Source organism: Drosophila navojoa, chromosome 2, assembly GCF_054131105.1.
Source record: "Drosophila navojoa isolate 15081-1374.11 chromosome 2, UAZ_NAV_1.0, whole genome shotgun sequence".
In the NCBI taxonomy this organism is placed as follows: Eukaryota; Metazoa; Arthropoda; class Insecta; order Diptera; family Drosophilidae; genus Drosophila; species Drosophila navojoa.
In genome coordinates, this window is record NC_142890.1 from 30,790,520 (window position 1) to 30,816,397 (window position 25,878).

General features: G+C 43.4%; 12 protein-coding genes and 3 non-coding genes across 18 annotated transcripts in view; 9 read left to right on the forward strand and 6 right to left on the reverse strand.

The window, feature by feature from the left end:
* Window positions 1-135: 135 nt before the first annotated feature.
* Nup37 (nuclear pore complex protein Nup37) lies at window positions 136-1,330 on the reverse strand. The gene is made up of 3 exons (XM_089265653.1): window positions 1,107-1,330; window positions 643-1,047; window positions 136-588 (listed from the first exon to the last, which is right to left on the reverse strand). The coding sequence occupies exons 1-3, from the start codon at window positions 1,252-1,254 to the stop codon at window positions 173-175; spliced, it is 969 nt and encodes a 322-aa protein (XP_089121779.1). The 5' UTR covers window positions 1,255-1,330; the 3' UTR covers window positions 136-172.
* A 49-nt stretch (window positions 1,331-1,379) lies between these two features.
* On the forward strand, window positions 1,380-4,351 carry RpL3 (ribosomal protein L3). The gene is made up of 6 exons (XM_018098989.2): window positions 1,380-1,525; window positions 1,774-1,966; window positions 2,169-2,337; window positions 2,839-2,977; window positions 3,285-3,674; window positions 3,861-4,351. The coding sequence occupies exons 1-6, from the start codon at window positions 1,523-1,525 to the stop codon at window positions 4,212-4,214; spliced, it is 1,248 nt and encodes a 415-aa protein (XP_017954478.1). The 5' UTR covers window positions 1,380-1,522; the 3' UTR covers window positions 4,215-4,351.
* LOC115564465 (small nucleolar RNA U43) lies at window positions 2,015-2,096 on the forward strand. The gene has a single exon (XR_003980631.1). It is a non-coding gene; the product is annotated as a small nucleolar RNA U43 (small nucleolar RNA).
* LOC115564466 (small nucleolar RNA U83) lies at window positions 2,419-2,497 on the forward strand. Its single transcript, XR_003980632.1, has one exon. It is a non-coding gene; the product is annotated as a small nucleolar RNA U83 (small nucleolar RNA).
* Window positions 3,707-3,799, forward strand: LOC149092466 (small nucleolar RNA snoMe28S-A3420). The gene has a single exon (XR_016196301.1). It is a non-coding gene; the product is annotated as a small nucleolar RNA snoMe28S-A3420 (small nucleolar RNA).
* A 268-nt stretch (window positions 4,352-4,619) lies between the features above and the next one.
* Window positions 4,620-5,639, reverse strand: LOC108650022 (antigen 5 like allergen Cul n 1). Its single transcript, XM_018099150.3, has 2 exons — window positions 5,445-5,639; window positions 4,620-5,389 (listed from the first exon to the last, which is right to left on the reverse strand). The coding sequence occupies exons 1-2, from the start codon at window positions 5,565-5,567 to the stop codon at window positions 4,715-4,717; spliced, it is 798 nt and encodes a 265-aa protein (XP_017954639.2). The 5' UTR covers window positions 5,568-5,639; the 3' UTR covers window positions 4,620-4,714.
* Window positions 5,640-5,868: 229 nt separating this feature from the next.
* LOC115564464 (antigen 5 like allergen Cul n 1) lies at window positions 5,869-6,842 on the forward strand. Its single transcript, XM_030388791.2, has 2 exons — window positions 5,869-6,035; window positions 6,090-6,842. Exons 1-2 carry the CDS (start codon window positions 5,928-5,930, stop codon window positions 6,762-6,764), a joined length of 783 nt encoding a protein of 260 aa, XP_030244651.2. The 5' UTR covers window positions 5,869-5,927; the 3' UTR covers window positions 6,765-6,842.
* Window positions 6,843-6,967: 125 nt separating this feature from the next.
* LOC108650069 (protein arginine methyltransferase NDUFAF7 homolog, mitochondrial) lies at window positions 6,968-8,421 on the forward strand. Its single transcript, XM_018099189.3, has 2 exons — window positions 6,968-7,333; window positions 7,393-8,421. Exons 1-2 carry the CDS (start codon window positions 7,007-7,009, stop codon window positions 8,374-8,376), a joined length of 1,311 nt encoding a protein of 436 aa, XP_017954678.2. The 5' UTR covers window positions 6,968-7,006; the 3' UTR covers window positions 8,377-8,421.
* On the reverse strand, window positions 8,368-10,775 carry GCC88 (GRIP and coiled-coil domain containing 88 kDa). Its single transcript, XM_030388788.2, has 3 exons — window positions 10,562-10,775; window positions 8,692-10,504; window positions 8,368-8,630 (listed from the first exon to the last, which is right to left on the reverse strand). The coding sequence occupies exons 1-3, from the start codon at window positions 10,641-10,643 to the stop codon at window positions 8,450-8,452; spliced, it is 2,076 nt and encodes a 691-aa protein (XP_030244648.1). The 5' UTR covers window positions 10,644-10,775; the 3' UTR covers window positions 8,368-8,449.
* Window positions 10,776-11,243: 468 nt separating this feature from the next.
* LOC115564463 (dnaJ homolog subfamily C member 17) lies at window positions 11,244-12,469 on the reverse strand. Its single transcript, XM_030388790.2, has one exon. It carries the CDS (start codon window positions 12,373-12,375, stop codon window positions 11,470-11,472), a length of 906 nt encoding a protein of 301 aa, XP_030244650.1. The 5' UTR covers window positions 12,376-12,469; the 3' UTR covers window positions 11,244-11,469.
* Window positions 12,470-12,630: 161 nt separating this feature from the next.
* Window positions 12,631-13,244, forward strand: Dph3 (Diphthamide biosynthesis 3). Its single transcript, XM_030388783.2, has 3 exons — window positions 12,631-12,856; window positions 12,916-12,990; window positions 13,063-13,244. Exons 1-3 carry the CDS (start codon window positions 12,749-12,751, stop codon window positions 13,138-13,140), a joined length of 261 nt encoding a protein of 86 aa, XP_030244643.1. The 5' UTR covers window positions 12,631-12,748; the 3' UTR covers window positions 13,141-13,244.
* Window positions 13,230-15,397, reverse strand: Arfip (ADP ribosylation factor interacting protein arfaptin). Its single transcript, XM_030388786.2, has 5 exons — window positions 14,831-15,397; window positions 14,249-14,765; window positions 14,015-14,183; window positions 13,849-13,956; window positions 13,230-13,790 (listed from the first exon to the last, which is right to left on the reverse strand). Exons 1-5 carry the CDS (start codon window positions 15,042-15,044, stop codon window positions 13,746-13,748), a joined length of 1,053 nt encoding a protein of 350 aa, XP_030244646.1. The 5' UTR covers window positions 15,045-15,397; the 3' UTR covers window positions 13,230-13,745.
* Window positions 15,398-15,837: 440 nt separating this feature from the next.
* LOC115564461 (uncharacterized) lies at window positions 15,838-17,360 on the forward strand. The gene is made up of 2 exons (XM_030388785.2): window positions 15,838-16,070; window positions 16,153-17,360. Exons 1-2 carry the CDS (start codon window positions 15,898-15,900, stop codon window positions 16,466-16,468), a joined length of 489 nt encoding a protein of 162 aa, XP_030244645.2. The 5' UTR covers window positions 15,838-15,897; the 3' UTR covers window positions 16,469-17,360.
* Alg1 (ALG1, chitobiosyldiphosphodolichol beta-mannosyltransferase) lies at window positions 16,864-18,583 on the reverse strand. Its single transcript, XM_030388784.2, has 3 exons — window positions 17,864-18,583; window positions 17,193-17,762; window positions 16,864-17,134 (listed from the first exon to the last, which is right to left on the reverse strand). The coding sequence occupies exons 1-3, from the start codon at window positions 18,424-18,426 to the stop codon at window positions 16,915-16,917; spliced, it is 1,353 nt and encodes a 450-aa protein (XP_030244644.1). The 5' UTR covers window positions 18,427-18,583; the 3' UTR covers window positions 16,864-16,914.
* A 141-nt stretch (window positions 18,584-18,724) lies between these two features.
* tinc (transmembrane protein tincar) overlaps window positions 18,725-25,878 on the forward strand; it is a 75,421-nt gene continuing 68,267 nt past the window's right edge. For 2 of the 4 annotated variants that reach the window (XM_089265576.1, XM_089265577.1), the window contains exons 1-2: window positions 18,725-19,000; window positions 20,086-20,268. The gene's annotated coding sequence lies outside the window, so the exon portion shown is untranslated. The remainder of the gene's footprint in view (window positions 19,001-20,085; window positions 20,269-25,878) is intronic. The other 2 variants (XM_089265574.1, XM_089265575.1) reach the window with 2 other exon arrangements.

The window sequence follows — 25,878 nt, forward strand, 5'->3', positions numbered from 1 at the left end:
TCCAGCCAACTATTTCAAGAATATAAATTTGATTAAGAAATTAAGCGATTTCTATTTTAATTTTACAATTTTATCACTTAAACCAAAATAAATACTTAATGGGCAGTGTGACGAGTATTGGAATTAACAAAAGCATTTCCAGTACTTGAAAGTCTCTTTATTGATATTTTAATTATTTAATTTGTACCTTCCAAAAACATAACTTTTTATCGGACACTGCGCAGATGTATGGTAAACGCTGATGCCACGCCAGACCGCCGTACGTCTTTAAAGGCGACTCAATAAGCGGTACAGTTGACTTGCCCACGAAAACTTTCATCGTAAGATCCGGCCGTCCAATGGTGGCTATCGCAATCTCAGAGCTACCTGGAGCAAAACGTACAATACGGCCTCCGTCCTCATGCACCTGCTTTATGTCAGCAGGTGCAAATGGACGGCTTAAATCCCAGGTGACAATGTCGCCACCAGCCAAGGCTGTAACAAAAAGCCGATTGTTGCTTGCCCAATCAGCAGACATCAGTGGAAATTTTGGTGATTCGACAGAGACTACTGTTTGCTTGCTACGTACATTATATAGATGGATTATCCCTAAAAGCAAATATGATAATATGGCTGCAGCTCAGACTGATAGGTATTACCTACCACGCTTCTCTGCCACAAGCACCTTGCTGGGATCCTCTGGGTGGCTTTTAATGGACATACCCGCCGAAGAAAGGCAAAACGTAATAACGTTCTCCAAACTCGACGCGATATTCCAAAACTTGCATGTGAAATCGTCGCTGACAGAAGCCAGCAACTCGCCATCGCAGACCCACGCAGTGTCATTGATGTAGCTGCTGTGTCCACGCAGGTATTGCACGCTGTTCACCTCATTCAAATTCGTGTGAAACAGTGCCAAATTGCCCTTGCCAATTGAGGCGCACACAGTGACTTTATTTGGCGTACAGTTAAGCGAGGTGTCCGGTGAAAAGGCGATTCTGAAACATCGTGCATCTTCATCCAGTATCTCCATCTCTTGCACATGATTCCATACAAATGTCCCGCTCTCTTCCTAACGATAAAAATGCCATATTGTTAAATATTTCATTGCTTTATTTTTTTATTACTTGCCGGTAGACCAATAAGTATCAAGGAAAGATGTTTTTGTTGGGCTACGCAGATTAGATTATAGGCGAAGTCATTTTCACATATTTCGAAGCAGCTAATGGGTTCACTCATCAATATGCTGTGGTCGGGTTCCGTTGTTGCTCTCATTTTTATTAACTATTTTACTACTTTTATTACGATGGAGCAATACAACAAACTGCCGGCGCCAATTTTTTTTTATAAGTGTTGGTTAATTTGATTAAATTGCCGCAAGTTGGCAGGGTAACCACTCGTCTGGCAGAATGTTGTAAACGACGCCAACTTCACTCGTTTTGTGTATGGTTGGCAGCACTACATATAGCAAGCGTAGCCGACTTTGCGTTTAGAAGATTAATTTCCTTTCTTTCTATTTCAGCGTCTGAATTGAACGGACGTCATGGTGAGTGGTGCTCTGATAGTAAAATAACTATAATAATAAAAAAAATGGCATTTAAAATAATGAACGTTTGTTAATTTGATTGAGAAATGATAAAGAAATGTAAATTTATATATATTAAAAAAAAAAAAAAGAGACGGGCCTACCAAATAATTTTTTTATAGCTGACACGTGCATTTTCACACATAACCTCAAACTAAAATTCAATTAAACTCAATCAATTAATTAACCGGGATTACTCATATCTACAGTCGCATCGTAAGTTTTCTGCACCTCGTCATGGCTCTATGGCCTTCTACCCCAAGAAGCGCTCATCCCGCCATCGTGGCAAGGTTAAGGCTTTCCCCAAGGATGATGCCACCAAGCCAGTGCATCTGACTTGCTTCATCGGCTACAAAGCCGGTATGACCCACATTGTGCGTGAGGCCGATCGCCCTGGATCAAGTAAGTATAAGAAAATATACATACATATTTATGTCTAGCCAATTTTCCATGATGAGAAACAGTTAAAATTTTATGGTTAGAACACATATGATCTACCGTGATTATCAATTAACTAGGGCGGACTGACTCGCAACTAAAAAATAAAGATTTTTGGTTAACACGCACGTGCCTAACCTTGGTTTTTAAATTTCTTGTAATATAGAGATCAACAAGAAGGAGGTCGTCGAGGCTGTCACCATTTTGGAGACACCGCCAATGATTGCTGTTGGCGCTGTCGGCTACATTGAGACTCCATTCGGCCTGCGTGCTTTGGTCAATGTCTGGGCACAGCATCTGTCCGAGGAGTGCCGTCGCCGCTTCTACAAGAACTGGTATGTACCTAAATTCCAGACGCCATTTTCTTTTTTCATGAATTGCACACGTGGTTACAAGTTGTTGGGTTTCTTTGCTTCTGTATGATGAGAATTTGGTATCTGAATGACTTTGTCGAAAATCTTTTTTTTACCATACTGTTGCCTTCCTTCTGAACACAGTTGCAAAGTGCAAAACTTTACTTAAAGCTGCGTGTGCGATGTGATTTTCTTAGTTTGATTTTTACTAACTTGAATGAAAATCATAAAGTTCTTCGATCAGTTCGCTGAGAGAGCTTTTCAAATCAATGCAAGTCGTGTAAGCTGCACTTGGCCTTTGTGTCCAATTGATGAGTGAGCACGTCATGGAAGATTGTCATCTCCGCTCGCTAATTTAATAAGCGATGAGGTGTGCTTCCCGTTTTGTCTCTCGCCCCGCACAGACTTGATACATGGCGCTCCATTGATAGAATCGGCACGGCATTGTATTAATTCTCCAACTCCAAACTTCGTTCCAATCAGGTACAAGAGCGAGAAGAAGAAGGCTTTCACCAAGGCCAGCAAGAAATGGACCGATGACTTGGGCAAAAAGAGCATCGAAAACGATTTCCGTAAGATGTTGCGTTACTGCAAGGTCATCCGTGTGATTGCCCATTCGCAGGTAAATATATACTATTGGTTTGAATCCTTAAATGCACGACGTCCTTGGTCTTGTTGCGCCGACTGTGCCTCACGGCCGGCCGGTGCGCCTGCCCTAAAAAGCATTCGCGCTGTGATTTGTCGATGCACAGTTTATGGATGCAACGTCGTAGATTAAATTGCCCTTCGGGTGGCGATGCTTGATATATTCCAGTAACGGTGCGCAGCCGTTCAGGCGATGAGCGCGCGGTTAAACCATATCACGCACAGTCTCTACATATGTAATTAAAATTTGATTTTAACCGGTATACTTATTTCTTGATCTTCAGATCCGCCTGATTAAACAACGCCAAAAGAAGGCCCACATCATGGAGATCCAGCTGAACGGTGGCTCCATTGAGGATAAGGTCAAGTGGGTGCGTGAGCACCTTGAGAAGCCCATCCAGGTCAGCAATGTGTTCGGCCAAGATGAGATGGTCGATTGTGTGGGCGTGACCAAGGGCAAAGGATTCAAGGGTGTCACCTCGCGTTGGCACACAAAGAAACTGCCCCGCAAGACGCACAAGGGTCTGCGCAAGGTCGCCTGTATCGGTGCCTGGCATCCATCCCGTGTGTCCACAACTGTGGCACGTGCTGGTCAGAAGGGTTATCATCATCGTACCGAGATCAACAAGAAAATCTACCGCATCGGGGCTGGCATTCACACCCAGGATGGCAAGGTAAGCATCTCACAGTTGCACCAAAAAAAAAAAACTTCAATGATGATAAAAACCTTTTAAATAACGACATCGAAAATCAAAAAAGCTTGATTAACCGTGATATCTATAATGATAGGACTGATCACACTCTGAAAACTAACTGCTTTGCTTCAGTGGCTAGTCGATTAATGTATACTCTATTTTTAGGTCATCAAGAACAACGCTTCCACGGAGTACGATTTGACCGACAAGAGCATTACCCCTATGGGTGGCTTCCCCCATTACGGTGAGGTCAACAACGACTTCGTCATGATTAAGGGTTGCTGCATTGGCTCCAAGAAGCGCGTCATTACTCTGCGCAAGTCTTTGCTGCGCCACACCAAACGTTCGGCGCTGGAACAGATTAAGCTGAAGTTCATCGACACCTCATCCAAGATGGGTCATGGTCGCTTCCAGACCCCTGCCGACAAGTTGGCCTTCATGGGTCCACTCAAAAAGGATCGCCTCAAGGAGGAGGCAGCTGCTACCACCGCTGCTGCTGCCGCCGCTTCTACCGCCTAAACATTTATCCTTATTTTGTATCGATCAATCAATACAAGATAAGATCCGTTTACTCGGTGATTTATGTGTTGACTTCTGCCGTCTTTGTCACGGCACGGTTGGCTCAATAAAAGATGACCTTATAAAACTAAAAACAATTTTAAATCTTGTTATATAAGGGAATAGGATCTATAAATGTCAAAGGTTCCCATCAGTTAGCTAACATTGAATAGGCCTTGACTAGGAAAGCCCTCCTTGAATGTCTCTGCTTTTAGTGTTCCTTAACTAATAAAGTATGAAGTGAAGTGCCCCTAATTATAGGCAGTATTTGAATACGTATCCATTACAATATGAAATAAAGTAAGCTCAATAGAAAATAGTAAATTAAACTAATGTTTGGTAACTCAAATCAATCTTCAAGGTGGATTTGGATCTTCGGTTGCTCTTTATTATTGATTAAGTAATGATATTAATATATGTGACTATCAATGTATTTAAATTCTCTGTAATATTAATGTTCCTTAGAGAACCTTAATGTCGGGCACAACCTTCTCGTTGTCGTAGATCTCCTTGGCATAGCACAGATTGGGATAGTCAAAGGCGGCGCCATATCGGTTCTTGCAACCAGAGGTGGCCTTGTCGCCGGGTGTATACACGGGCTGGCCAATCACGTTGGTAGTGGCAAAGTTACAGGTGAGCACGAAGTGGTTGTAGTAGTCGCGAGAGAAGCGCACCGCTGCACAACCCAAATGGGTATTCTTCTCTGCCACGGCAATGGTGAACTTGGCCACATTCTTGTTGGGCAAGTCTTCTGGGAAGCTGGCCAAGATCTCAGGGGAAGCATTGGCACGCTGCTTAAACCAGTTCTCGATCTGCTCCTTAATAATCTCCGCATCGGTGTATTCGGACTCGGCACCGCTGTAGCTGAACATGGCATTGTTCTGGCCAGCGTAGGCGAAGCGTTCCGTACTGCGGCACTTATCGGGAAGGGACTGGCAGGTCTTCACGTTATATAGAGCCAGGTGGGCCAGTTCCTCGCACCAGGTCATCTTGGCCATGCGCGCTGCCTTGGGCAATCCCTCAATGGCGCCACCAGCAACTGTGTTGCGCAGCTCATTGAACAAGGTCAGGATCAACTTCTCATGGGGCTGCATATTCACCTCACGCACATCCTTGGGGCAGTTCTCGCTAAAGTTCTACAGGATGTCTACATTTGTATTGGATTGCTACAGGGATGGATTCGACACTTACTCCTTTATTGTTGCAGGCAATGTGCTTGTCCAGGCAGGTAGGCAGGGCGCAGTAGTCCACAGAGGCAACGAGGCCTACTAAGGCTGTGGCCACCACTAGGAAGCTACCGACTTTAAAGAACATCTTGTACTTGATGGCTGTTGGTTTTCAACTGACGCATCCCTACAACAGTAGCCCCATTTATACCCCTCTGAGCTGCGCCAGATGCCACAGGTGTTATTAATGCACAGGAGTGAGTCAATGCGATAATGGGCTAAACACAGATGTGAGAATGGATTTGGCTGAGCAGAGCTTCAAGCTAACTCAGTTGCTATGTCATAAACCAGAAGTTGCAAATAATCGAAGCATGTGTCTGCAATGCACATGCATGAATGTACAGCGTTTCTTGGAATGTGTGCTCCAAGCTGTGCTATAAATGCGCGCCTGCTTCGCTTGTTGAGCATCAGTTAAGTGTGAACAGTTGATTGGAACAACATATCAACAATGAAGGTATTCCTTTTGATGACTGCCTTAGTAGGACTCGTCGCCTCTGTGGACTACTGTGCCCTGCCTACCTGCCTGGACAAGCACATTGCCTGCAACAATAAAGGAGTAAGTGTCGAATCCATCCCTGTAGCAATCCAATACAAATTAGACATCCTTTAGAACTTTAGCGAGAACTGCCCCAAGGATGTGCGTGAGGTGAATATGCAGCCCCATGAGAAGTTGATCCTGACCTTGTTCAATGAGCTGCGCAACACAGTTGCTGGTGGCGCCATTGAGGGATTGCCCAAGGCAGCGCGCATGGCCAAGATGACCTGGTGCGAGGAACTGGCCCACCTGGCTCTATATAACGTGAAGACCTGCCAGTCCCTTCCCGATAAGTGCCGCAGTACGGAACGCTTCGCCTACGCTGGCCAGAACAATGCCATGTTCAGCTACAGCGGTGCCGAGTCCGAATACACCGATGCGGAGATTATTAAGGAGCAGATCGAGAACTGGTTTAAGCAGCGTGCCAATGCTTCCCCTGAGATCTTGGCCAGCTTCCCAGAAGACTTGCCCAACAAGAATGTGGCCAAGTTCACCATTGCCGTGGCAGAGAAGAATACCCATTTGGGTTGTGCAGCGGTGCGCTTCTCTCGCGACTACTACAACCACTTCGTGCTCACCTGTAACTTTGCCACTACCAACGTGATTGGCCAGCCCGTGTATACACCCGGCGACAAGGCCACCTCTGGTTGTAAGAACCGATATGGCGCCGCCTTTGACTATCCCAATCTGTGCTATGCCAAGGAGATCTACGACAACGAGAAGGTTGTGCCCGATATCAAAGTGCTTTAAGGAAGGGGTGAAAGTATGAGTATATCGATAGTTGCTGACTGACCGCTTTAAGATGTAATATAAACCTTTGAAATATATGTATAATAATTATAAAAATAACGAGTTCGTATTCCACTTATTCCGCATTAGTTGCGACACCGAAAATGCATTTGAATAAAAATCAGCTGTTTCAAATTTAACTACTGCTCGTTCAATCAGCTGATCTATATTTGAAGTAAGTTGGCAGCTTAACGTAGGCAAAAATGTTACGCCAGGTTTTCCGATGTGGCAGCAGACGCAGTTACAGCTATAAATCTGTTCGTCGTCCTAACCTTGGTGCTCTATCTGGCAATGTCCAGTTGGAGCAGAGTCAAAAGCCGAAGCAGCCACCTGGAGCAAATGCGAGACCGAATGGTAACCTGGCCAAGCAGTTGGCCGCCAAAATTCAAGCGACGGGGCCCATTACCGTGGCCGAATACATGCGTGAGGTGCTAACGAATCCCAAGGTCGGATACTACATGAATCGGGATGTGTTTGGACGGGAGGGTGACTTCATAACATCTCCGGAAATATCTCAGATTTTTGGAGAGGTGAGTTTAGACCGGAAAGTTCAACTGGACAGATATGTGATAAAGGAGTCTCAATTTAGCTCGTGGGAATCTGGTTGATGAACGAATGGCAGAAGCTGGGCAGTCCGTCGCCTTTCCAGCTTGTGGAATTGGGACCGGGACGGGGCACATTGGCCCGTGATGTGCTTAAAGTGTTGTCCAAATTCAAAAGTGGCGCTCAGTTCACCATGCACATGGTCGAGATTAGTCCGTATCTGAGCCAGACGCAAGCGCAACGCTTCTGCTACAAGCATGAGGTCCTGGCAGAAGGGGAGCAGCTGCCACACTACCAAGTTGGTACTACGGCCACGGGTACGCAGGTGTTCTGGCATCGTCGGCTGGAGGATGTGCCAGCTGGGTTTTCTCTGGTGCTGGCGCACGAGTTCTTCGATGCGCTGCCTGTGCACAAGCTGCAGCTGATCGATGGCCAGTGGCAGGAAGTGCTCATTGACGTGGACACAAAGTCGACGACTGCTGATTTCCGATATGTTTTGTCCAAGGCTCAGACACCCGTTTCGCAATTGTTCAAGCCGCTGCCGCAGGAGCAGCGCACCTGCCTAGAGTACTCTCTTGAAGCGGAGCGACATGTGGGCCTTCTGGCAGAGCGATTAGAGCAGCATGGGGGCATCGCCTTGATTATGGACTACGGCCACTTTGGCGACAAAACAGACACGTTTCGAGGTTTCAAGCAGCACGCCCTGCACGAGCCACTACTGGCGCCAGGCACGGCGGATCTCACAGTTGATGTCGACTTCAGGCATTTAAAGCATGTCGCGGAGATGCGCAGCCACATCCACTGCTGTGGGCCAGTGCAGCAGGGTGACTTTTTGAGAAATATGCAGGGCGAAGTTCGCCTGCAGCAGCTCCTGGCCCATGCGTTGCCCGAAAACCAGAGCATCATACGCTCCGGCTACCAGATGCTTACCGATCCAAACCAAATGGGCAGCCGATTCAAGTTCCTTGCCATGTTTCCCGGCGTAGTGGCTGCCCACTTGGAGAAGTATCCCGTGGCTGGCTTTGGATAACATATGTTTTGTATTTAATATATAAATGTTCTGTTTTATGCACGATCTACTATAGTAACGTTTCGAATGTAGGCTATTTCTTTTGGAATGCTGCGTTGATGGCGTGCATCTCGCTGCTGGTGAACTGAAGGACAGCGCTGATAGCGTTCAGCATGTGTCGCTTGTCCTCAGCATCTCGGGTGACAATGAAGCTAATGACAACGTTCTTCAGATACTCCAAGTTAGCGCCTTCGCGCGTCTTGCAGCGCTCCAATCTGGATGGGAAGCAAGGCAACGATATTAACACAAAGTGTATCAAATGGAATCTTGGCTCACCTATCCACTTGCTCCTCGAGCTGTTCTATCTTTTCGTGCATCTCCTGCTGCGCCGTAACTTTATCCTGTATAGCTTTCCTAAGCGTGGACTCCGCCGCGTATTTGGATTTGCGCAACGCTGTAATCTCAATGTCCTTGCGTGCCAGCTCGTTGGCGTAGTGCAGCATGTGACAGTTCTCGCCCAATGACAGCTTCTTGGACTTGACCCTCATCTTCGTCTCCCGTTCGCACTCAACCTCCACGCTGTCCGCGTCCGAGGAGTAGGCAACAGTCTCGCTGGTTTCTATGGGCAACGCTTTTGGCTTGTGGAACACCTCGAAAGAGGTCTGCAGCGTCTTAATCTCCTGCTCCTTCTCGTCGAGTAGTTGGAGAGAACGCTGCCGCTGTTTTTGCAGCAACTGCTCCAGCTCGTTTAGTTTGCAACGCGTCTCATTTTCCAAGTCCGCCTTCGCCTCCTGCCACTTGGCACGCTCGTTCTTGAGCGCTACGCGCATCTTGTCACCCTGCTGCTTCAGCTCAAGCTCGGCCTCGTCAATATTGCGATTGAGCACCTGCACCTTGTCTTGCAGTGTCTGGATGTGTGTCTGTTGCAGCTGAATCTTCTGCTGGAGGTGCGCCTCCTGCAGCTTACTGTTGTCCAGCAATTTTTGCAGGTTCTGCAGCTGCTGCTCACACTGGTCGTGACTGTCAGCGCTGGCTGTCGCATGGCTGCTCGCCAGCACCGTGTTGAGGTCTATGGGATTGGAGGAGCGTGCATTGGCACTAGTTAGCAGCTTCTTGAGACGCACAATTTCATCCACAAGAGCACCTATATCCTGGTCGCTATCTTTGAGCTCCTGTACTGCGGGCGCTGTACGGGTTTGCAGCTGTTCCAGCTCCTGCAGCTGCTGCTTTAGTGCATGGATGCTATCCTGATCCTGTTGTCGCAAGCGGTCGTAGCTGCCTACGGTGTTACTCAGCTCGGCGAGGCGAGACTCCAAGTTGGCCACCCGATCCTCGTGCAAGGCTGCCTGTCGTCGGCTTTGCTCCTCGGCACGAAGCACGCGTCGCTGCTCCTGCCTGATGGCCACCGAGTGCTGCTCCTTCAATTGCTGCATCTCCTGGCGCACCTGCTGCAGCAGCACATTGCTGTCGGTCCCCGATACTGCAGCAGTCGTTTGCTCGGCTTTGGCCTGCCATTGCTTCAGCTGGGCACGTGCCTCCTTCAACTGGAGCTGCAGCTCTCGCAGGCGGCTGTTCTCAGCCTCGTTGCTGGCAAACTGCGTCTTAAAATTGTTCAGCTGCATCTTAATGTTCTCTTTGAGGTGTCGCTCGTCTGCGTACAGCTTTTGCAGCTCGCGCAGCATAATCATTTGATTGTTGGTCTCCTTTTCACGTTCTTGACGCTCAATAATCCACTTAGCTTTCACTTCATCCACGTCGTTTTTGGCGCGCTGCGCTTGCTCCTTGGCCTTGGCATGCAGCTCCTGTATGATCTGTTCCTTTTGAGCTATCTGTGCGCGTAGCTGCTTCTTGTCCGCCTGAAATGACGCCTCCATCCGCGACTTTTCCGCAGAGAGTGTAGCCAGCGAGTTCATAAGAGTTATTATTTGCGTCTGCAGCTGACCTTTTTCTTCATTGCCCCCGGCAATATCGCCGCCTGAGGCTATGGAACCATCAGCCACATCGCCGCTGACTTCGCCTGCGGTTGCGGCCACGGCTGATTTGGAATCGACATTTGAATCCTTGGCAGACGTAACTTCGGCATGTGCTGCTAAGCTCGTCTCTAGTGCCTCCTTCTCCTTGAGCAAGCCCTTGTACGCTGTGACCACGTCTGCAATTTTAGTTAATTAGCTGCATTTTACATTTTGTTTATTGCACAACGATTTACCCCTGAGTCGCTTCTCGTATCGTGACAATTGCTCCTTCTGCGTGGCCACCAGAGTCTCTAGCTCACGCTGTCGCTTATCCATGTTTCATTCGTTCCAATTGCAAGCAATCAAGGTTGTCGCAACTAAAATCTAAATTAAATTATTTCTATTGTGGCATACATACTGAAACCGACTGCAGCACAGCTACACGATACCCTGTATCGGATATTTATATAATTGGCTGATTCGAACAATTCGACTACCATTTAGTTCTTGCTATTTCATTTATAGGGCTCATATTAAATGTGTAAAGCAAGTGTAACTGCGATCGGGACATAAATTTGTATTGAAATAAAAAAAATACACTTTTATTTACTTGAACATACATACGTACATATGTATCTAGCAATTAATTAAAGGCTTATCTCTCATTAAACCTTATTGTCATTTTAGCTCTATTTTTTAATTCAATAATACAAGCAGTTAGCTATTGCTGTTTACATTTTCATTACTAATAGTAGCAACTATATATGTATGTAAGTAAAATTTTATAGAATTACCCAAAAACAGGTATAGCCAAGTCTGCCTTTATTTTTTGTGTGCTTTTAATAACAGCTGTTGACAGTGCTGCCAAGTTGAATTATTTTATCAATACTTTAAATTAGCTGGAGCCACTAACCGTATGGTCAGTATGGTTAGTGATTGATTTCGCACATTATATTTATTAATATGAAATAATCATAAACTACTGCAAAAAGTAGATTTATACATAAACAAGACTTATTTTTACATATTGGCATTTGCAAATGTTTCGATTTGTGTATTCGCACTGTGGTTAGTGGTATTCGTGTATAGCTTTTGGCAGAGCTGCCAACCTAAGCTTATTATTTAATACTAAAGCTTATGAAAAAATTAAGTACGGTAGCGGTTATGTGTCACCATCCTCTTTTATCATTTGTTCAATTAATCGTTTGCGCTCCTCTGCCTGGCGCAGCTTGCGCATGACCAAGTCCTCGTAGTCCCTTGCAGTGGCATTGCTCTGATTGGTTGGAGTTGTGGTTTTGTCTTGTGCCGGCGGATTTACCCACTGAAAGTGCAGTGGATTCGAAGGATTGCCTTTCTCATAGGCCAGCACCATATCGCAGGCTTCTCGTGTCTTCAGCTCTACCATGGCACGCCCGCGAATCTTTGGGTTCATGACTAGCGCAACTACATCGCCGTATTTCTTAAGGTACTGCATAAGACGCTCTTGTGTGTAGCCGCCATTACTGTTATCGCCTTTATCACACATCCATTTAATTTTGATGCGATGCTGTGCGGAGTTAAAGGACGGCGTTTCTAGGCATTGCTTCTGTTGCTCGGCGTAGTTGCGTTTCAGTTGCTCCCGCATCGCTTGTTGCTCCTCCTCTAGCAATTTGGAGCCTTCGCGCCGCAAACGTTCTATCTGCTCCTGCAGCACTTCCTCATCCGTTTTACGAACTGTGCTGTACGGCTTTCCTGTCTGCAACTTATGTAAGGCTGCACGTTCCCTTTCCTCCAGTTCCTCTTTTAGCTTTTGTCTTTTACTGTCCAGCTGTTTGGTGCGAAGCTCGGCTGCCTTTTTGGCCTTGAGTACCTTGTCGTAGGCGGACCGGGCTGTCACATCAGTCAGTATTTCTAGTGCCTTGGACAGCTCATGAAAGCGTTCGACGGCCTGGGGATTATCGGGGTTCTTATCCGGATGACAGTCTAGAGCCCGTTTTCGATACGCTTTCCGAATCTCGGCCTGCTCGGCCTCGATGGACACGCCGAGCAGGTCGTAGAGATTTATATCACTGTATTTCTTGCTGCCCATGGCATTAATATCCAAAGTTTAACAACAAATTTTACAAACGTTTGTGATTGTTTACAAGCCGGAAAGGAATGCTTGCTGATCAGCTGTTCCGTGCGATAGGTTGGCAGAGCTGCGCGCCAACAAATTTTATTTTACATGGACTTTAATTGTAAGCAGACCTAAAAATTTGGAAAAGCACCTATGATGACCCTATCATGGGAATATTGTTTTGCGAATCTTTTCATTCCATTTGTACACATTTTATAGGCGGTATAATATCCGCAGATCATCTGTTAATTGAGACAGGTTGGCAGCACTTCGACCGCAACGTGTGTTCATTTCGTATATGCGTGAATAATCCAAATATTGTAGATCTAGAGCGATCAAAAAGATAATGAGTATTTACCACGACGAGGTTGAGATTGAGGATTTTGAATACGACGAGGAGGAGGAAATGTATTACTACCCGTGTCCCTGCGGTGATAGATTTCAAATTTCCAAAGTATGTGTGCGCATATCAAAAACTGTGACAGTTACTAATCAAGGTTTTCGACTTCGCAGGAGGAACTTATTGAAGGGGAGGAAGTAGCTACTTGTCCAAGTTGTTCATTGATCATTAAAGTCATATACGACGCGGTAATTTGCTTTAATTAATCTTGCAGTGGCAAAATACCTAAACTGTCCAGTGAATTATATTTTATTTAACAGGATATGTTTAAAGCGGAGGAGGACGAAACGGCGACGCTAAACGAGAAGTTAGGCGACTTAAAGCTTGAGACGAACTAGATCCTATTTAAGAGTCTCACCAAGTGGGTAATGATCATTTTTTTATTTGTATAATTTCGTTTATTGTAAATGTGTTGACTAGTAAACAATTAGTTTAAATAATACTTTACCGCAAATATTTGATTACAGTTTTTGTTACATAGCTCTAAAAAAATATACCTATAAATAAATAATGAACCAAAAATAGGACCCGCACAGATGGTTTGATAAAATGCAAAGAATATTCACTGTGCAGTTAATTTAAAATTAATATAAACAATCATAGTTTGTAAAGCTTAATGTACAAATCAACTATATAAATTATGTATTGCACTAGGCGCTGAATTGAAATATATATAATATTCAGGAGAACACAAGGAACTAATTTTAAGTACGAGTTATGTGTGGAAATGTGAACATAGTTACATGGAAATAAATAAACCATTACAATATGAGCTGTGGCCTTTGCTTATGAATTAGGAATTCGACTTAGGTGTAAGCTTTTAGATATTGTTAAGAGTCATGTAGCATTTACAGAGAGAGAGTTGGAGCATGTACGAACGACGTGTAAAATTGTGTGTAGAACCGAGTTAGTACTTTGGCTCGACTTTGATGAATTGCGAAGCCTATTGTTCCAGCCATGAGCCTGTGACGCTATTCGGTGATTTAAGCTGTAAACAGTATCAGAAGTTAAGGCGGGTCTCGCTACTATTGAAAGGAGAATTTCACCTTTATGTTGAACTGCTTTAACGTGCTCTCCAGTGCCATGGCATTACCCGAGAAATAAGCGGCAATTGCATTGTGCAGCAATATGAGCTGCTTGTGCATCACTTTTATCTGCAGGGTAGGGAAAGTTTATAGACCATATATTATTTCTAGACTAATCAAAACTCACGCGATTCTCGTCGAGAAATTGCATTTTAACGGCAACATCACCTCGCAGCTTTTCGTATTGATCTTTGTGATGTGCAAAGCTGCGTTGCGCTTCCTCCAGCGAAGACGCGGCCTGCGTTAATTCAGGCTTGCTGTTCTCCAAGTCCATGCGATAGGCATCGAATTCAATTCTGAATATACAAAATAAATCGGTTTGTTTGTTCGTATATGAGCTATAAGCTATATTGTGGTTTACCTAGCCGTCTCGTATTGTCGAATAGTTAGCAGAGTATCGTCTATGGTCTTATTGCACAACGTATTCACCGATGAAATGAAAAAGTTTAATGCATTTAATAGCAGTTCGCCATTTTTGGTTAAATTTCGTTGCGTTTCCGAGTTGCAGATGAACTCCTTCTGCAGCTCGGGGTTTTTCTGCGCCAGATCAGCGAAGGCATCGGCTAGCGATTGCTGCGAGGCGACAACGTGTTGAAAGTGTGAGCTAAACGCACGCGTCAAACGTAAAATAGATAAATATTTCCGTTGTGTTTCACGCAACTGTTCGATTTGTGCCTCCAGTTCTGAGTCGACGGTACGCTGCGATTTACCCAACTTCTCAAGCATTATTTGCCGTGTGCATTTGTACGTTGATATGCTCCAGTTCTTGAGGCTGTCAATCTTCGAGGCGCTTGTTCTTATCAGGCTACTGCTGCCGTCTGCCGAGGTTAGAAAGCCATTGGTTGTGTGTGGACTTGGAGACATTGGAGTGGTGGGTGCTGCAAAGGAGAACACAAAACTTGTTTCCTTGGTTCATTGATTGTTGCATAGTTGGGTGACGCACCTGAATGGTTTCGCATAGGCAAACTGGTGGACATGCTTAACGGGTTTCCTGTGCCAATGCTATGACTGCTATTACTGCCGCTCACCCCCATTCCCATTCCGATTCCCATTCCTAGACTACCACCCTCTGTGCCTGTGTGGACGGCACCGCAGCTATCGTTCATGGATGGTGTGTCCTTGAGCATTTCATGTATGCTGCGCTCCCGTTCCGCCATGCTTTACGTTCCTCGTTGCCTTATCGGAAAACTATAACTTAATTTCACCAGAAAAAATCGTTCAACTGGCTATTGCAAGGGGCAGAGGCGTAGACAAATTCTCGATGGTTGTACGTAAATCAATATCGCACGCTATTTGGTGCGATTGAAATGCTTGCCCGTCTGTTATCCACACCAATTATAGTTGATTGCTAATGTAGTGCATTCGCAATAACAATTTAAATAAGTTCTGAGCAGAGAAAAATCATAGTATTAAATACAATGCTGTGTGACCGACGTGCCGGCTATGTAAAAATACCAAATTGTTAGGTTACCACAATTTCGTCACTATTCTCATGTCCAAATCTGATGCCACTTTGATTAGTAAGACTACTTTTTAAAAAACAATTAAAGAAGAATAAGCTTTGTTCGTCACGCAGCCGAAATATTCTAAAATGTATAGCGCTTGAAAAGTGTGACAGCACCGTAAAATACGAAAAACACGGAGTGAGCAAAAATACCATACTTTCTTCGCAGACATGAAAACTATTGGATACTCTAAGAAGGTGTACAAAATATTTCTGTTTAGAGATCTAATGTTGACAATAAATATATATTCGTAACTACTCATTACAGCTTGTCGCTCTCGCTTGATAAGAGTATATTTTTGTTTTTGAATGGCAGCACTGGCTTAACCTGATCGGTATGGCAGTTCATGTAAGCGGATAAAGTGAATGCCAAACAATATAATAATAATTTAAGGGGAATTTTGGCCAAGTTAAGCCACTCTTTTTTTTTTTTTTATAAATATACATATTTTAAACTGTGTGTATACATATTTTAAACTGTGATTGAAGGAGCATATGTAGTAATTATGATACCAATGCAACTAGTTTTTGGCATAGGCTGCGTAATTGTGGCTGCAGTCGCTGCAATTTATTATAGTCAGCAGGTGCAGGAACGACCTCACTCGAGTGGAGGAAGCTGGAAAGATGATAATAACGATCGCAGATTTAATAATAGCAAAAAGCGACAGTTTCGTGAAAGGTGAGTATATATACATACATATGCATATTATGCTACTCCTATATATATAAATATATTTATATATATGTTTTATTTCTCTTAGCAAGTCAGGCGACAAGTGTCTTATCTGCCATGAAGAAATGACCGAAGTGTCGATGCATAAAATGCGTTGTGGTCATGCGCTGTGCAAACTTCCTTGCTTTTACGACTACCGCGAATGGCGTCGCAATTGCCCATATTGTGAAAAAATCGTGATACGCATCGATCAGCCCGGCGACAATTGCTCGATCTGTTGTGAGCCCATGGAATTGCAGACAATGTCGTACTTACGATGCGAGCATGCACTTCACATACTATGCCTACAGGAGTATAAGAAAAACAATTATAAGACTTGTCCCATTTGCTTTCGTAACATGTAAGCGCATTTTGTTATGCATCTCGAGCTGAGTGCATGCAGTGTAAACTAGAGCAATATAAAATGCAGCTGATAATGGCACAAACATAGTTATATATATATATGTTTTGTGCCGAGTGTATGATGATAATTTGCTTTGATCGCAAAACTAATGTCGATATTTAAAATATGGGCTTTACCGCATGAGCTTCATAAATTCACTAATATACAAAAATCGGTTAGATGAGCAATATATATGCTAAGATTCGATAAATTTATAGATTAGTATATAGAGTACATTGATTCTACCGATAGTGTCGTATCAATGGCTTGCGCAAGTAATTCAATCGTTGATAATATAACATCTACATTTTAACAGACGCATAAAATACAATTTCGGCAGATTAATTCAAGTGCCTCTTTGTACTGCTCAGACAAGATTTATTAAAAGCTTTCTCGATTCGTAAATGCTTAAAGAAATGCTTCCAGTACAGGTGCCGCGCATTGCTTCCAATTTTCCCGCCAGCGCAAGTCCTGGAACTGTTGTAGGCTGCGCTTGAAGCGTGAGCGGGTCTCGATGATGCTTGGATTGGTAGGGAAGTGCTCGAACCACAGCCGCAGTTGCTCGGCCAGCTCCGAATGATCGTTGAACACAAATCCGTTCTCGCCGTGCTTCACTAGCTCTGGAAGGCTGAAGGGATGCATTAGATAGATTTAATCTATTGGATTGTTATTTCCGACTTGCTCACCATTTGAAGTTGTAGGCGCAGACGGGCAGCCCACAGCCAAACATATCAACCACTTTCATGGGCAAATCCAGCCCGCTTGTGCTCCAATGTAAGGATACGCCAAGATCCGCGCTAGCCAGCAATCTCGCATAATCCTCAGCCTCCAGCCAGGGCGTTAGAATCGAAACTTTTCGCCATTGTAATTTTGCTATTTGAGCCTCGTATTGCGACTTTTGTGGGCCTTTGCCGGTAATGATGCACAGCAAAGACGGATAGACATGTGGCTCGGCTGTAGCCACGCATTCATAGGACTCCAAGGCTTTCAGGAGTATGCCAAAGTCTTCATCCGGCGTCCAGCTGGTGCTCGACACAAGTATTGCTTGCCTCTGTGGCTTATAGAGCACCGTTCCATTGGCCAGCTTCTGAGTAAGTGAAGTTGACTCGAGCATGCCCGATTGCGTCAGATCCGCATAGCATTGCGCCATGAAAGGCGCATAATCTTTGGAAAGCTTCATGAATAGCTCGTGCTTTTGAGGGAGTTCTATGGGATGGAATTGCGCAGGCGCTCGATCATAGAGCACATGTACGGGCCTGCAAACACAGTAAATCAACAATTATAAGTTTAAGTCCCGACTTTAATGCAATTTTAAAATTGCATAGCTGCCATGGACAGTGACATTTCTCTCGCTCACCTTATATTCCAGTTGCGTTGCAGGTCGTCCTTCATGGCATTAGTTACACAAAAGTGTGTATGAGCCTTACTGCCAAAATAACGTTCCAGTCGCCTGGTGAGACGGATGAGCCGGTTCTGCTCTCCTCCGGCCATGCCCAACGCTAAGATAGTGTAGGTGTAATTATGCCAATCAATGGCTAACTTAGTTCGCGTCAAGGCGCAGTACAAGTAACAAACAATCAACGTGGGTATGCCGGGTGGATTCTGCACAAGCAAGAAATTGGGTCGCCTTATCGAGATTAGGGCCATCAACAGACTTAACGTTTGCCAAATGGCTTTGAAGAGCAGCTGCAATTTGGGTGTTAGGTTTGTGATAGGGACCGCAGAGAGTTCGTGTATTTTGCACTTGGGTTGTGCTACAGTTAGCGCATCCAGCGGTTGCGTCTCAATATATCCAATTATGTCCACATTGTAATTATCTTCAAGGAGGCTCTGAGCGTGGTATTGCATACGTGGACTGCGTCCGATATCGCCCAGCACAATGACGCAAGCGTTGCGTTTTCGCAGTTGTAGCTCAACCATATTGTTAATCAAGTGTCGACTGCTGCAATTAATTGCCTTAATTTACTGCAGTTCAAATGCAGTAAAAAATCATTTGTTAAACCTTTCAATTGTTAACCAGGGAACTCGCCATTGTGGCGGTTATGCGATATACATACAATTGAAAGGTTTGTTAATCGATCAAAATTGCTAGTCTAACAGCTGTGCGCCAGTGTGACCGTTTATATATTTACCTATGCAACTTAACAGCTCAATTGAGTTTAACATTCTGTAAAATCGTTTTGAGTATATTGGCCGAGTACCATATTAAAATCATTTCAAATGTTTCCTTACTGTTGGTGTGCAAGGACGTAACGCGGCATACGTATAACAGATCTGTTTGTGGACGTGTTATTCAAATTGTGTGTGTGTGCGTGTGGGTGTCATTTAGTGAATGCCCTCTGTGGCAACAATAACTAAATATTTATATTTAATAATGTCAAGTGATTAGCTTAACAATAAAAGAAAAAAAAAAAAAAAAATACCAAAAACAGTCGCAACTAACGGGTCAAATCGTCATTACTTTCGCCGTCTTCGATGCGGCAACTTTTTGCCGGTAAGTGAACGAATCAAAAATACGCAATTTTGTTTTGGCATTCCGGTTTTCCGCTACATATTCGCCGGCACAACAAAGCGACCGCCGAAAATTCGCCACAGCTCCCTTTCCGCTCTCCTACTGCAGGTTGGCGCCGTCTCTGTTACGAAGTCCCGTTCTGACTACCCGCAATAATGTCAATTTCATCTGTATATGTTTGTGTGTAAGAATTTTTCAGTATTTGCTATTCAGTGAACGAGCTCGAAAAGTATGCAGTATTGTTTATAAATAATTTATGAATTATAAGTGTAGACTTTTTATACTTGGTCAATATTGGTATTGTGTGAGTTTTACGCAAAGCTGTATAGAATGTGAATAGACATAAATATACACAATACCTTCATACACACAAAAACGTATTTAGTTTATCCCATTAGAAAACTGTCTGCAGCGTCTGCGTTGCCAGACGAGACACAAGGACTCCTCCTCTCTCTCTCTTTCCGTTTCGCTCTCTCTCTCTGTCTCTCTCTCTCTCTATCTCTTTCTTTATATCTGTCACTGCCGCTGGTGACTTGCCGCCTGCATACCAAAGCCAGAGTCAAAGCCAGACCCAGAGCCACCCCCAATGACAAGCCCATAAGCTCAGACAGCAATGGCTGAATGGCGGCTGGTGGGTGGTGGGTGGTGGGCGGTGTGCGGTGGGCGGTGTGCGGTGGGTTGCTCTTCGGTTCATCCCTATGTGGACCTGGTCTGCTGCAACTTTTCGCGTTGGTTTTTGATTTTTGTGCGGCTTTTTATTGCGTGTCTAAAGTTTTGTGGCGCGTTTTGTTTCCATTTTTGGCTGCAAAAATATTCAGGAAGCGTCGACGGTCGAGATGCCAAGTCAGTTTTTTGCAAGTGAATTGGAAATGCCAAATACCTCTATGATATCCACATATAATGGTTCTATGCCAGTCTTGCTTAACTATTTCTAGGGAGAAATGTAAGTTATGAAGTACATAATAATAATTAAATTTTGAGTATTGGTCAAACAGTTAAATACCTACATAAATACATGCAGATCATACATCATCAACTAATAAACTCGTTTTCTCTTATTTTTACAGCATTATAAGAACATATCATAACGGATTTTAATACATATATACATATGTGACTGAATGCGAGCTGCTCATCAAATAAAATCACACTAAGAAAGGTAGAAAGAAAATTTGACGATCTATTGAAAAATTGTCTGTATCGTGTCGTGGCTAATCGTACTAAATATAATTCACTGCGTGCAGCGAGAGGTAAGTTGCCATAGTTGAGAGTCGATTAATGCGACATCAACTGCAGCTCCAGCTGCAAGTGCCACAGCAACGCGTATGTGGCATGCCGTGGCAAGTGCTTCATTTGAATAATTTACAGTGGGGAAGAGCTGTGGCAGAATATGCCGGCAAGTGTCTAGACGCGACAACAACTAATGCAATTTGTTGAGCGAGACAGAGACTGGGAGAGAGAGAAGGAATGGGATAGTTGGTGAGCGTGCAAAGGCGGAAGGTGAGGCTGGTGTAGGCATAGCCAAAGAGACCGCTGTGTGCAGCTGCTTGGCTAAATACTCGTGTATCCTAAACAAACTTCCGCCTCGTCGGCGCACATACCAAATATGTAGCATGGCTATAATTAAAGAGGTGCGTGTGCGATAGAAAGAGAGAGAGAGAGGAGTGCGGAGAACATGCTAGAGAGACTGCGACAAGTGAGCGCACAGCTCTTCTGCGGCTATTTTTGTTATTTGCATTAGCTTTTCTTATCGCTCTCCCTCGCTGCCTCCACTTCTGTTTTGTCCCTCATGAAGTGGAAGACGCTGAGCTAACAAACGGCGCCAAGTGTCATTTGTGACATTTGCCCAAAAAGAGAATATTCGACACATGTGTGCCTCGAGTTTAAAAGGTCCACAAGCTCTATACGATAGGGCTTCAAGTGCGTTAAAATATAGCAAAGGACGGACAACTTCCAATGCATATCTAAGTGTGACAAACTGTTTGCTGCAGGCCACTTTAGAGTGAAGGCAAGTCAAACTGCCTAAATAACAAGTCACATCTTCAATGCTATCACAGCTAAAGTCAGGGATGGTAGGTAGTTCATTGGGTCTCAAGCCCTGAACACCGCGATCATACTATAGAAATTCGAAGCATAGAAAATCTCTATATTTAATGTAGAAGTCCCCAATGTAATATAAAGTTGCGATGGTTAGTTTAAATATAAAATAAAATGATATATTTATAGTAATAATTACAGTAGTAATCGAGTAGAGTCGTTGCCAGATTTTCTCATTTTGCTTATAGATCTGCAAAAATTCATTCAAATGCGTGCTTTTCTTTTCGAACTGTATAAATCGATCTCAATTGAATTCTATAAGAATTAGTAAGCTTAACTCGGGATTTATAACCCCACAACAAGTTATTGGATTCGTGAGGTTTTAAGAAGCATAAGCAGTGGGAGGTAGAGTTTGAGGTTTGACACAGACGGCATTCTGTTCCTCTTCATATATACATATATTTCTTTTAGGGCGATTAACATAATTATATATACATCTAAGTACAAATGTAATGGGTGTGAGTCCTTATGTGTGTGCATTCATGTGTGAGTACGGTTGGTTTAATACACTTATGTAAACATGGAGGTTTTTAGTATGCTCCAGCCCATACATTGGCTGGGCCTGTAGTGTATTTCTCGGCGAAGCACTTCCGATTAATGCTCTGGGTTTTGGCTTTATGCTCAGTTAGAGTTTCTCGGGCCTATTGATCCATAATCCATGATTAGTCAATCCATAATTAGTCATAAGCACTCAAAAATTGACGTCAATGACGTTGTTAGTGTTTTGCAACGATGCGAAATGTCTAAAGTTGCCAACGGGCAATTGTTGTTGCTGGAGAAGGTTAGAGGAAATGAGTAGAGGAAATGCAATGCGAGGGGTTCTGTCAAGTGCAGCGTGAGCGCAGATCCGTTAGAAGAGTTCGCTTGTTGCTCATACCAAACTTTTTATGGGAAGGTGAGAGAGCTAGATTTGGAGAGTGTGTGTGTGTGTGAGAGAGAGAGAGAGAGAGAGAGAGAGAGAGAGAGAGAGAGAGAGAGAGAGAGATAGAGAGAGAGAGAGAGAGAGAGAGAGAGAGAGAGAGAGAGAGAGAGAGAGAGAGCTATTGCTGTTATTGTTGTTATTGTTACTACTGCCGTTGCTGCTGTTTTGGGGCAACATTTTGCACCTTTCACGTTTATTGTGACATTGTGCTTTGAATAATGGATAACAACAAGGAAAACAACAGCAACAACACCAGCACGAACAAAGCAAACACATTTTAGGACAACTAGCAATAAGGGAATGAGATTGTTTTAGGACGGCATAAAAGGTGCCCTGGACTGGCATTGTTGTTGCTTTTTTTGTGTATAACTGCCGCTCTTTGCTGCTTGTTTCCTTTTGATTTTGGTTATGCTTATGCATACATCTTTACCGGACATAAAAGGGTATAATAATGTTATAAAAAGGGATATTGCAGACCAATTATGTAGATGTATATATAAAATGGACACATATTTTTTAATATACTTCATGTTCTCTATCTGAATTTGTGTAATATTTGGGTCCTCAGATGTAACGTGCACATTCCATCAAGAAAACTCAAGTCAATTATTACAGGGTACAACTCTGCCTCCATAATCGCTGAGCTACGCTTAGTTGTTTATCCTGTTTGCCTTTGCCTGTTCTTTGGTATGCTTTAACATTTTGTTTTGATTAAAAGGTAACCGCAGACCCACAAAAAATCAAGTAAAATACAAACCTGGCAAATAGGGAAGGGAATATGAGCCCAGGGAACTGAGGGCGGCATGAGGAACTGCCATAAAGCAAATGGAAAGATTGAAGTCAAGTGAAAAACATGCAGATTAAAATGTTCAGCAAATGGAAATTACCGGTTCTAAAGAGATTCACTCAACGGAAGTTTAAGTTGCATATATAATATTTTATATTTTGGCATTATACTTTCTTGTACTTCTGCCCGTGATATGAATATTATAACACACTAAGAATCCAATTAAGACGAATTATGCAGTTTATAAAGGCATTCAACAACATCAGCAACAATAACAACTATCAAAATGAGTAAAAAGAAAATGTTGAATTTAAAGAATGGAGAACACGACAAGAAAACAAAATAAAGAAAAATGTCAGGTAACAACAACGGAACCCAAGTTGAAGCTCACGTGCGCCTTGACGGCTTGTCACTTTGTCTGCAGAGGGAACCGAACGAAGAGAGAATGGAGTGCGGCAGGGCTGCGGGGATGGGGTGGGGATTGACTGTGCCACGACAGCACCTACGCGGGTGGGCAGCTCCATTCCCACAAAGTGAGTCATTTAAGGAGCACGAGCCAGGGCCTGTCTTTTGGGAAATTCAGAGCTGCTGACTTTCTGTTGGCTGGCGACATCGTGTCAGCTTGTCTATATGTGTATATGTATATGTATCTGTGAGCGCGTATGGCTTTGTCTGGCAATTAAGATCGGCATTGCTCTATACACTGAAAAGAGTGAGAGGGAGAGAAAGTCGGAAGGCTTCATATATTTATGCAGCTGCCGTTTAACTTCCAATACAATTTACATATGTGTATATATATTTTTTCAGACAATCGTAAATTCCATTATAATTTCTCATTCAAGAAAAACAAATCAAATAAGAAATATTTCATTTGACTGTTAAGAGATTTAGGCAATCTCTCATTTGATTTTTTAAAAAAGTCAAATAATTTAACTGTATTATATATAGTCATTGAGCTCAAATCAAAACATATAGATAATATTCGATGTCTTTGTAACTCGAATCTAAATGAGTTTGTGTTTTCGCAGTGTAGTATGCAAAATGAAATCAATTCGTGTAAATTCCATCACATTGATGCTGCAAATATTTTCAAATTTTGTAAAGCTCTAAAGGAGCAGGAATTGAGTTGCCAAAATCTTGAGTAAGGTGTATCCTTACTCTCTCTCTCTCTATCTCTATCACTCGCCGTTTTTGTTTTCGTGTTTCATTGTTGCGTTCTGGTAACTTGTAATCAAATAAATGAGTGTACCCAGGTGCTCCCTGAACAGTAAGTACTCCATCCCTCCCTCCTTTTCTCTAACCACGCGTGTGGTGCTTCGGCTGGTGCTTTGCCTTGTCCTCATTATTGGCTTTAGTCTGCGCTGGGACATTCCCTGTCCCTCCGGTCCTCCCTAGCGTTCATTGTGCTCCGTTTCGGTTTTTAATGACGCGGAATTTCTCGTTAATTTTCAGTATTTTATTTTGTTTTATTTTGTGTTGCAAATGCTTTTCTCCATTACGTCCGCCCACTGCGCCGCCTGTGCTCCTTGGCGTCCAACGTGGCTCCCCTTTCCCCTTCGATTGGGCTCTTTGGTATTTGCCATTATGTCGTCCAACTTTTGGAGAAGACGAACTAACTTTTGTTTAATGTTTTTAGGCCGTGCGACAACTGCCGAAAAGTTTATTGAGGCAGGGCGTCCGTCCATAAATGTGGATTTTAGTTGCTGATGCTATTTAATCTAAGACCTGATGTCCTTTTCGTAGCTATTAAAGTTTGATTAAAAGGGCAACTTTTATATGATATATGGTTGTAAAATGCACTGCTTTTCAACAAATTTGAATTTATAGATTTCCTAAATTTAGTCGACCAACCAATTAATGGCGCTTGATCTGTCCTGAGTATGGTCATTAAATAAAAGAAGCAAAAGTGAAAAATAGAGAGAGAGAGAGAAAGATAGAGAGGGAGAGATAGATATAGAGAGAGGGAGAGGGACTGAGGGACAGAAAGACACAAGACCAGCCAAATGAACTTGTAAAACTTTTGTCAATTGACAAAAGAATGACAAGGGATACAAAATATCGTAAGAATCCTAATCATTGACGCATACTATTAAAGATATTATCAAGGCATGTTATGCTAGATGTGTAAGTTACAAATTTTAAACATTTTTCCATACAGCGCGTCCAAACGCTCTGGACTATTTTACCAACTTCTGAGTTAAAATATATAAAATATCCCTATTAGCCCATTTTAATACAAATGAATCGGATATGTTAGGAATGATTCTTTTTCTTTGTCATTAAATTTCATGTTGTGTTTTTTAATGGTTTTCTTCAGCCTAAGGCCCCAACGAAAGAATATACAAGTTTTCTTCAGTTGGTCAGTTGGTTTTCTTCCATTGTTGGTATGTGACTTGATACTTTTCCTTAGTATCTCACCTGCTAAAGGAAATACTGTTATGTTGCTCATTGTTACAGCTGCTCCATTCTCTGTGGTTAAGCATAAGCATATTCTTAACCATAGGGAAGGGAAGGGACTGCAACACAGCCCAACCACACCACTCTTAACAGCTTGCCCATCGCTTCATATAGCAGCGGACATTGGCCCAGAATGTTAGATGAGCTTTACGCGACAGGCAAATGTGCAACAATTGACAACAAAAACAGACGCAGGAATAGAAACAAACGCCAGACGATTGAAAAGATAACATAGATGACAAAAAAAAAAAAAAAAAAAAAAAAAAAAAAAAAAAAAAAAAAAAAAACAAAGAGGGGGAGATTGAGAGAGAGAGAGAAAGAGAAAGAGAGGAACATACATATATGAACGGTAGAGAGAGTAGGAGATACAATGAAGTGTCAAGTTTTTCACTAGCATCGTATGGTATACATATATTGGGGGGATGCGAGGACACTCGTCACGGCATTGAAGCGACGAGTGTTTTATGCTGTTTTACATTTGTTGGTCGTTGACAGTGTATATGACGCCGGCTAGGAGCTGAAGGGGTGCAGCGCAGTCAGTGGGAAAGGGGGGCCTCGAAGTTGTGAATGGAGCTTGGCTTTAGTTGGATCTTGTCG

What these genes read in the sequence shown, in the direction of transcription:
- LOC115564464 (XM_030388791.2), top strand. Translation starts at nt 5,928, where the DNA reads ATGAAGGTATTCCTTTTGATGACTGCCTTAGTAGGACTCGTCGCCTCT. An exon ending in TTGCCTGCAACAATAAAGGA is followed by an intron (nt 6,036 to 6,089) that starts GTAAGTGTCGAA and finishes GACATCCTTTAG; the next exon opens with AACTTTAGCGAGAACTGCCC.
- Arfip (XM_030388786.2), bottom strand. Translation starts at nt 15,044, where the DNA reads ATGGCGGAACGGGAGCGCAGCATACATGAAATGCTCAAGGACACACCA. An exon ending in CGACAATACGAGACGGCTAG is followed by an intron (nt 14,184 to 14,248) that starts GTAAACCACAAT and finishes TTGTATATTCAG; the next exon opens with AATTGAATTCGATGCCTATC. An exon ending in TAAAGCAGTTCAACATAAAG is followed by an intron (nt 13,791 to 13,848) that starts GTGAAATTCTCC and finishes TACTGTTTACAG; the next exon opens with CTTAAATCACCGAATAGCGT.
- LOC115564463 (XM_030388790.2), bottom strand. Translation starts at nt 12,375, where the DNA reads ATGGGCAGCAAGAAATACAGTGATATAAATCTCTACGACCTGCTCGGC.
- RpL3 (XM_018098989.2), top strand. An exon ending in GTGTGATTGCCCATTCGCAG is followed by an intron (nt 2,978 to 3,284) that starts GTAAATATATAC and finishes CTTGATCTTCAG; the next exon opens with ATCCGCCTGATTAAACAACG. An exon ending in TTCACACCCAGGATGGCAAG is followed by an intron (nt 3,675 to 3,860) that starts GTAAGCATCTCA and finishes CTCTATTTTTAG; the next exon opens with GTCATCAAGAACAACGCTTC.
- Dph3 (XM_030388783.2), top strand. Translation starts at nt 12,749, where the DNA reads ATGAGTATTTACCACGACGAGGTTGAGATTGAGGATTTTGAATACGAC. An exon ending in ATAGATTTCAAATTTCCAAA is followed by an intron (nt 12,857 to 12,915) that starts GTATGTGTGCGC and finishes TCGACTTCGCAG; the next exon opens with GAGGAACTTATTGAAGGGGA. An exon ending in TTAAAGTCATATACGACGCG is followed by an intron (nt 12,991 to 13,062) that starts GTAATTTGCTTT and finishes TTTATTTAACAG; the next exon opens with GATATGTTTAAAGCGGAGGA.
- LOC108650022 (XM_018099150.3), bottom strand. Translation starts at nt 5,567, where the DNA reads ATGTTCTTTAAAGTCGGTAGCTTCCTAGTGGTGGCCACAGCCTTAGTA. An exon ending in TTGCCTGCAACAATAAAGGA is followed by an intron (nt 5,390 to 5,444) that starts GTAAGTGTCGAA and finishes GACATCCTGTAG; the next exon opens with AACTTTAGCGAGAACTGCCC.
- GCC88 (XM_030388788.2), bottom strand. Translation starts at nt 10,643, where the DNA reads ATGGATAAGCGACAGCGTGAGCTAGAGACTCTGGTGGCCACGCAGAAG. An exon ending in ATACGAGAAGCGACTCAGGG is followed by an intron (nt 10,505 to 10,561) that starts GTAAATCGTTGT and finishes CTAAAATTGCAG; the next exon opens with ACGTGGTCACAGCGTACAAG. An exon ending in CTCGAGGAGCAAGTGGATAG is followed by an intron (nt 8,631 to 8,691) that starts GTGAGCCAAGAT and finishes CTTCCCATCCAG; the next exon opens with ATTGGAGCGCTGCAAGACGC.
- LOC115564461 (XM_030388785.2), top strand. Translation starts at nt 15,898, where the DNA reads ATGATACCAATGCAACTAGTTTTTGGCATAGGCTGCGTAATTGTGGCT. An exon ending in AAGCGACAGTTTCGTGAAAG is followed by an intron (nt 16,071 to 16,152) that starts GTGAGTATATAT and finishes TATTTCTCTTAG; the next exon opens with CAAGTCAGGCGACAAGTGTC.
- LOC108650069 (XM_018099189.3), top strand. Translation starts at nt 7,007, where the DNA reads ATGTTACGCCAGGTTTTCCGATGTGGCAGCAGACGCAGTTACAGCTAT. An exon ending in TATCTCAGATTTTTGGAGAG is followed by an intron (nt 7,334 to 7,392) that starts GTGAGTTTAGAC and finishes GTCTCAATTTAG; the next exon opens with CTCGTGGGAATCTGGTTGAT.
- Nup37 (XM_089265653.1), bottom strand. Translation starts at nt 1,254, where the DNA reads ATGAGAGCAACAACGGAACCCGACCACAGCATATTGATGAGTGAACCC. An exon ending in ACTTATTGGTCTACCGGCAA is followed by an intron (nt 1,048 to 1,106) that starts GTAATAAAAAAA and finishes ATCGTTAGGAAG; the next exon opens with AGAGCGGGACATTTGTATGG. An exon ending in GCTTGTGGCAGAGAAGCGTG is followed by an intron (nt 589 to 642) that starts GTAGGTAATACC and finishes ATTTGCTTTTAG; the next exon opens with GGATAATCCATCTATATAAT.
- Alg1 (XM_030388784.2), bottom strand. Translation starts at nt 18,426, where the DNA reads ATGGTTGAGCTACAACTGCGAAAACGCAACGCTTGCGTCATTGTGCTG. An exon ending in CAACGCAACTGGAATATAAG is followed by an intron (nt 17,763 to 17,863) that starts GTGAGCGAGAGA and finishes CTGTGTTTGCAG; the next exon opens with GCCCGTACATGTGCTCTATG. An exon ending in TGCGCCTACAACTTCAAATG is followed by an intron (nt 17,135 to 17,192) that starts GTGAGCAAGTCG and finishes GCATCCCTTCAG; the next exon opens with CCTTCCAGAGCTAGTGAAGC.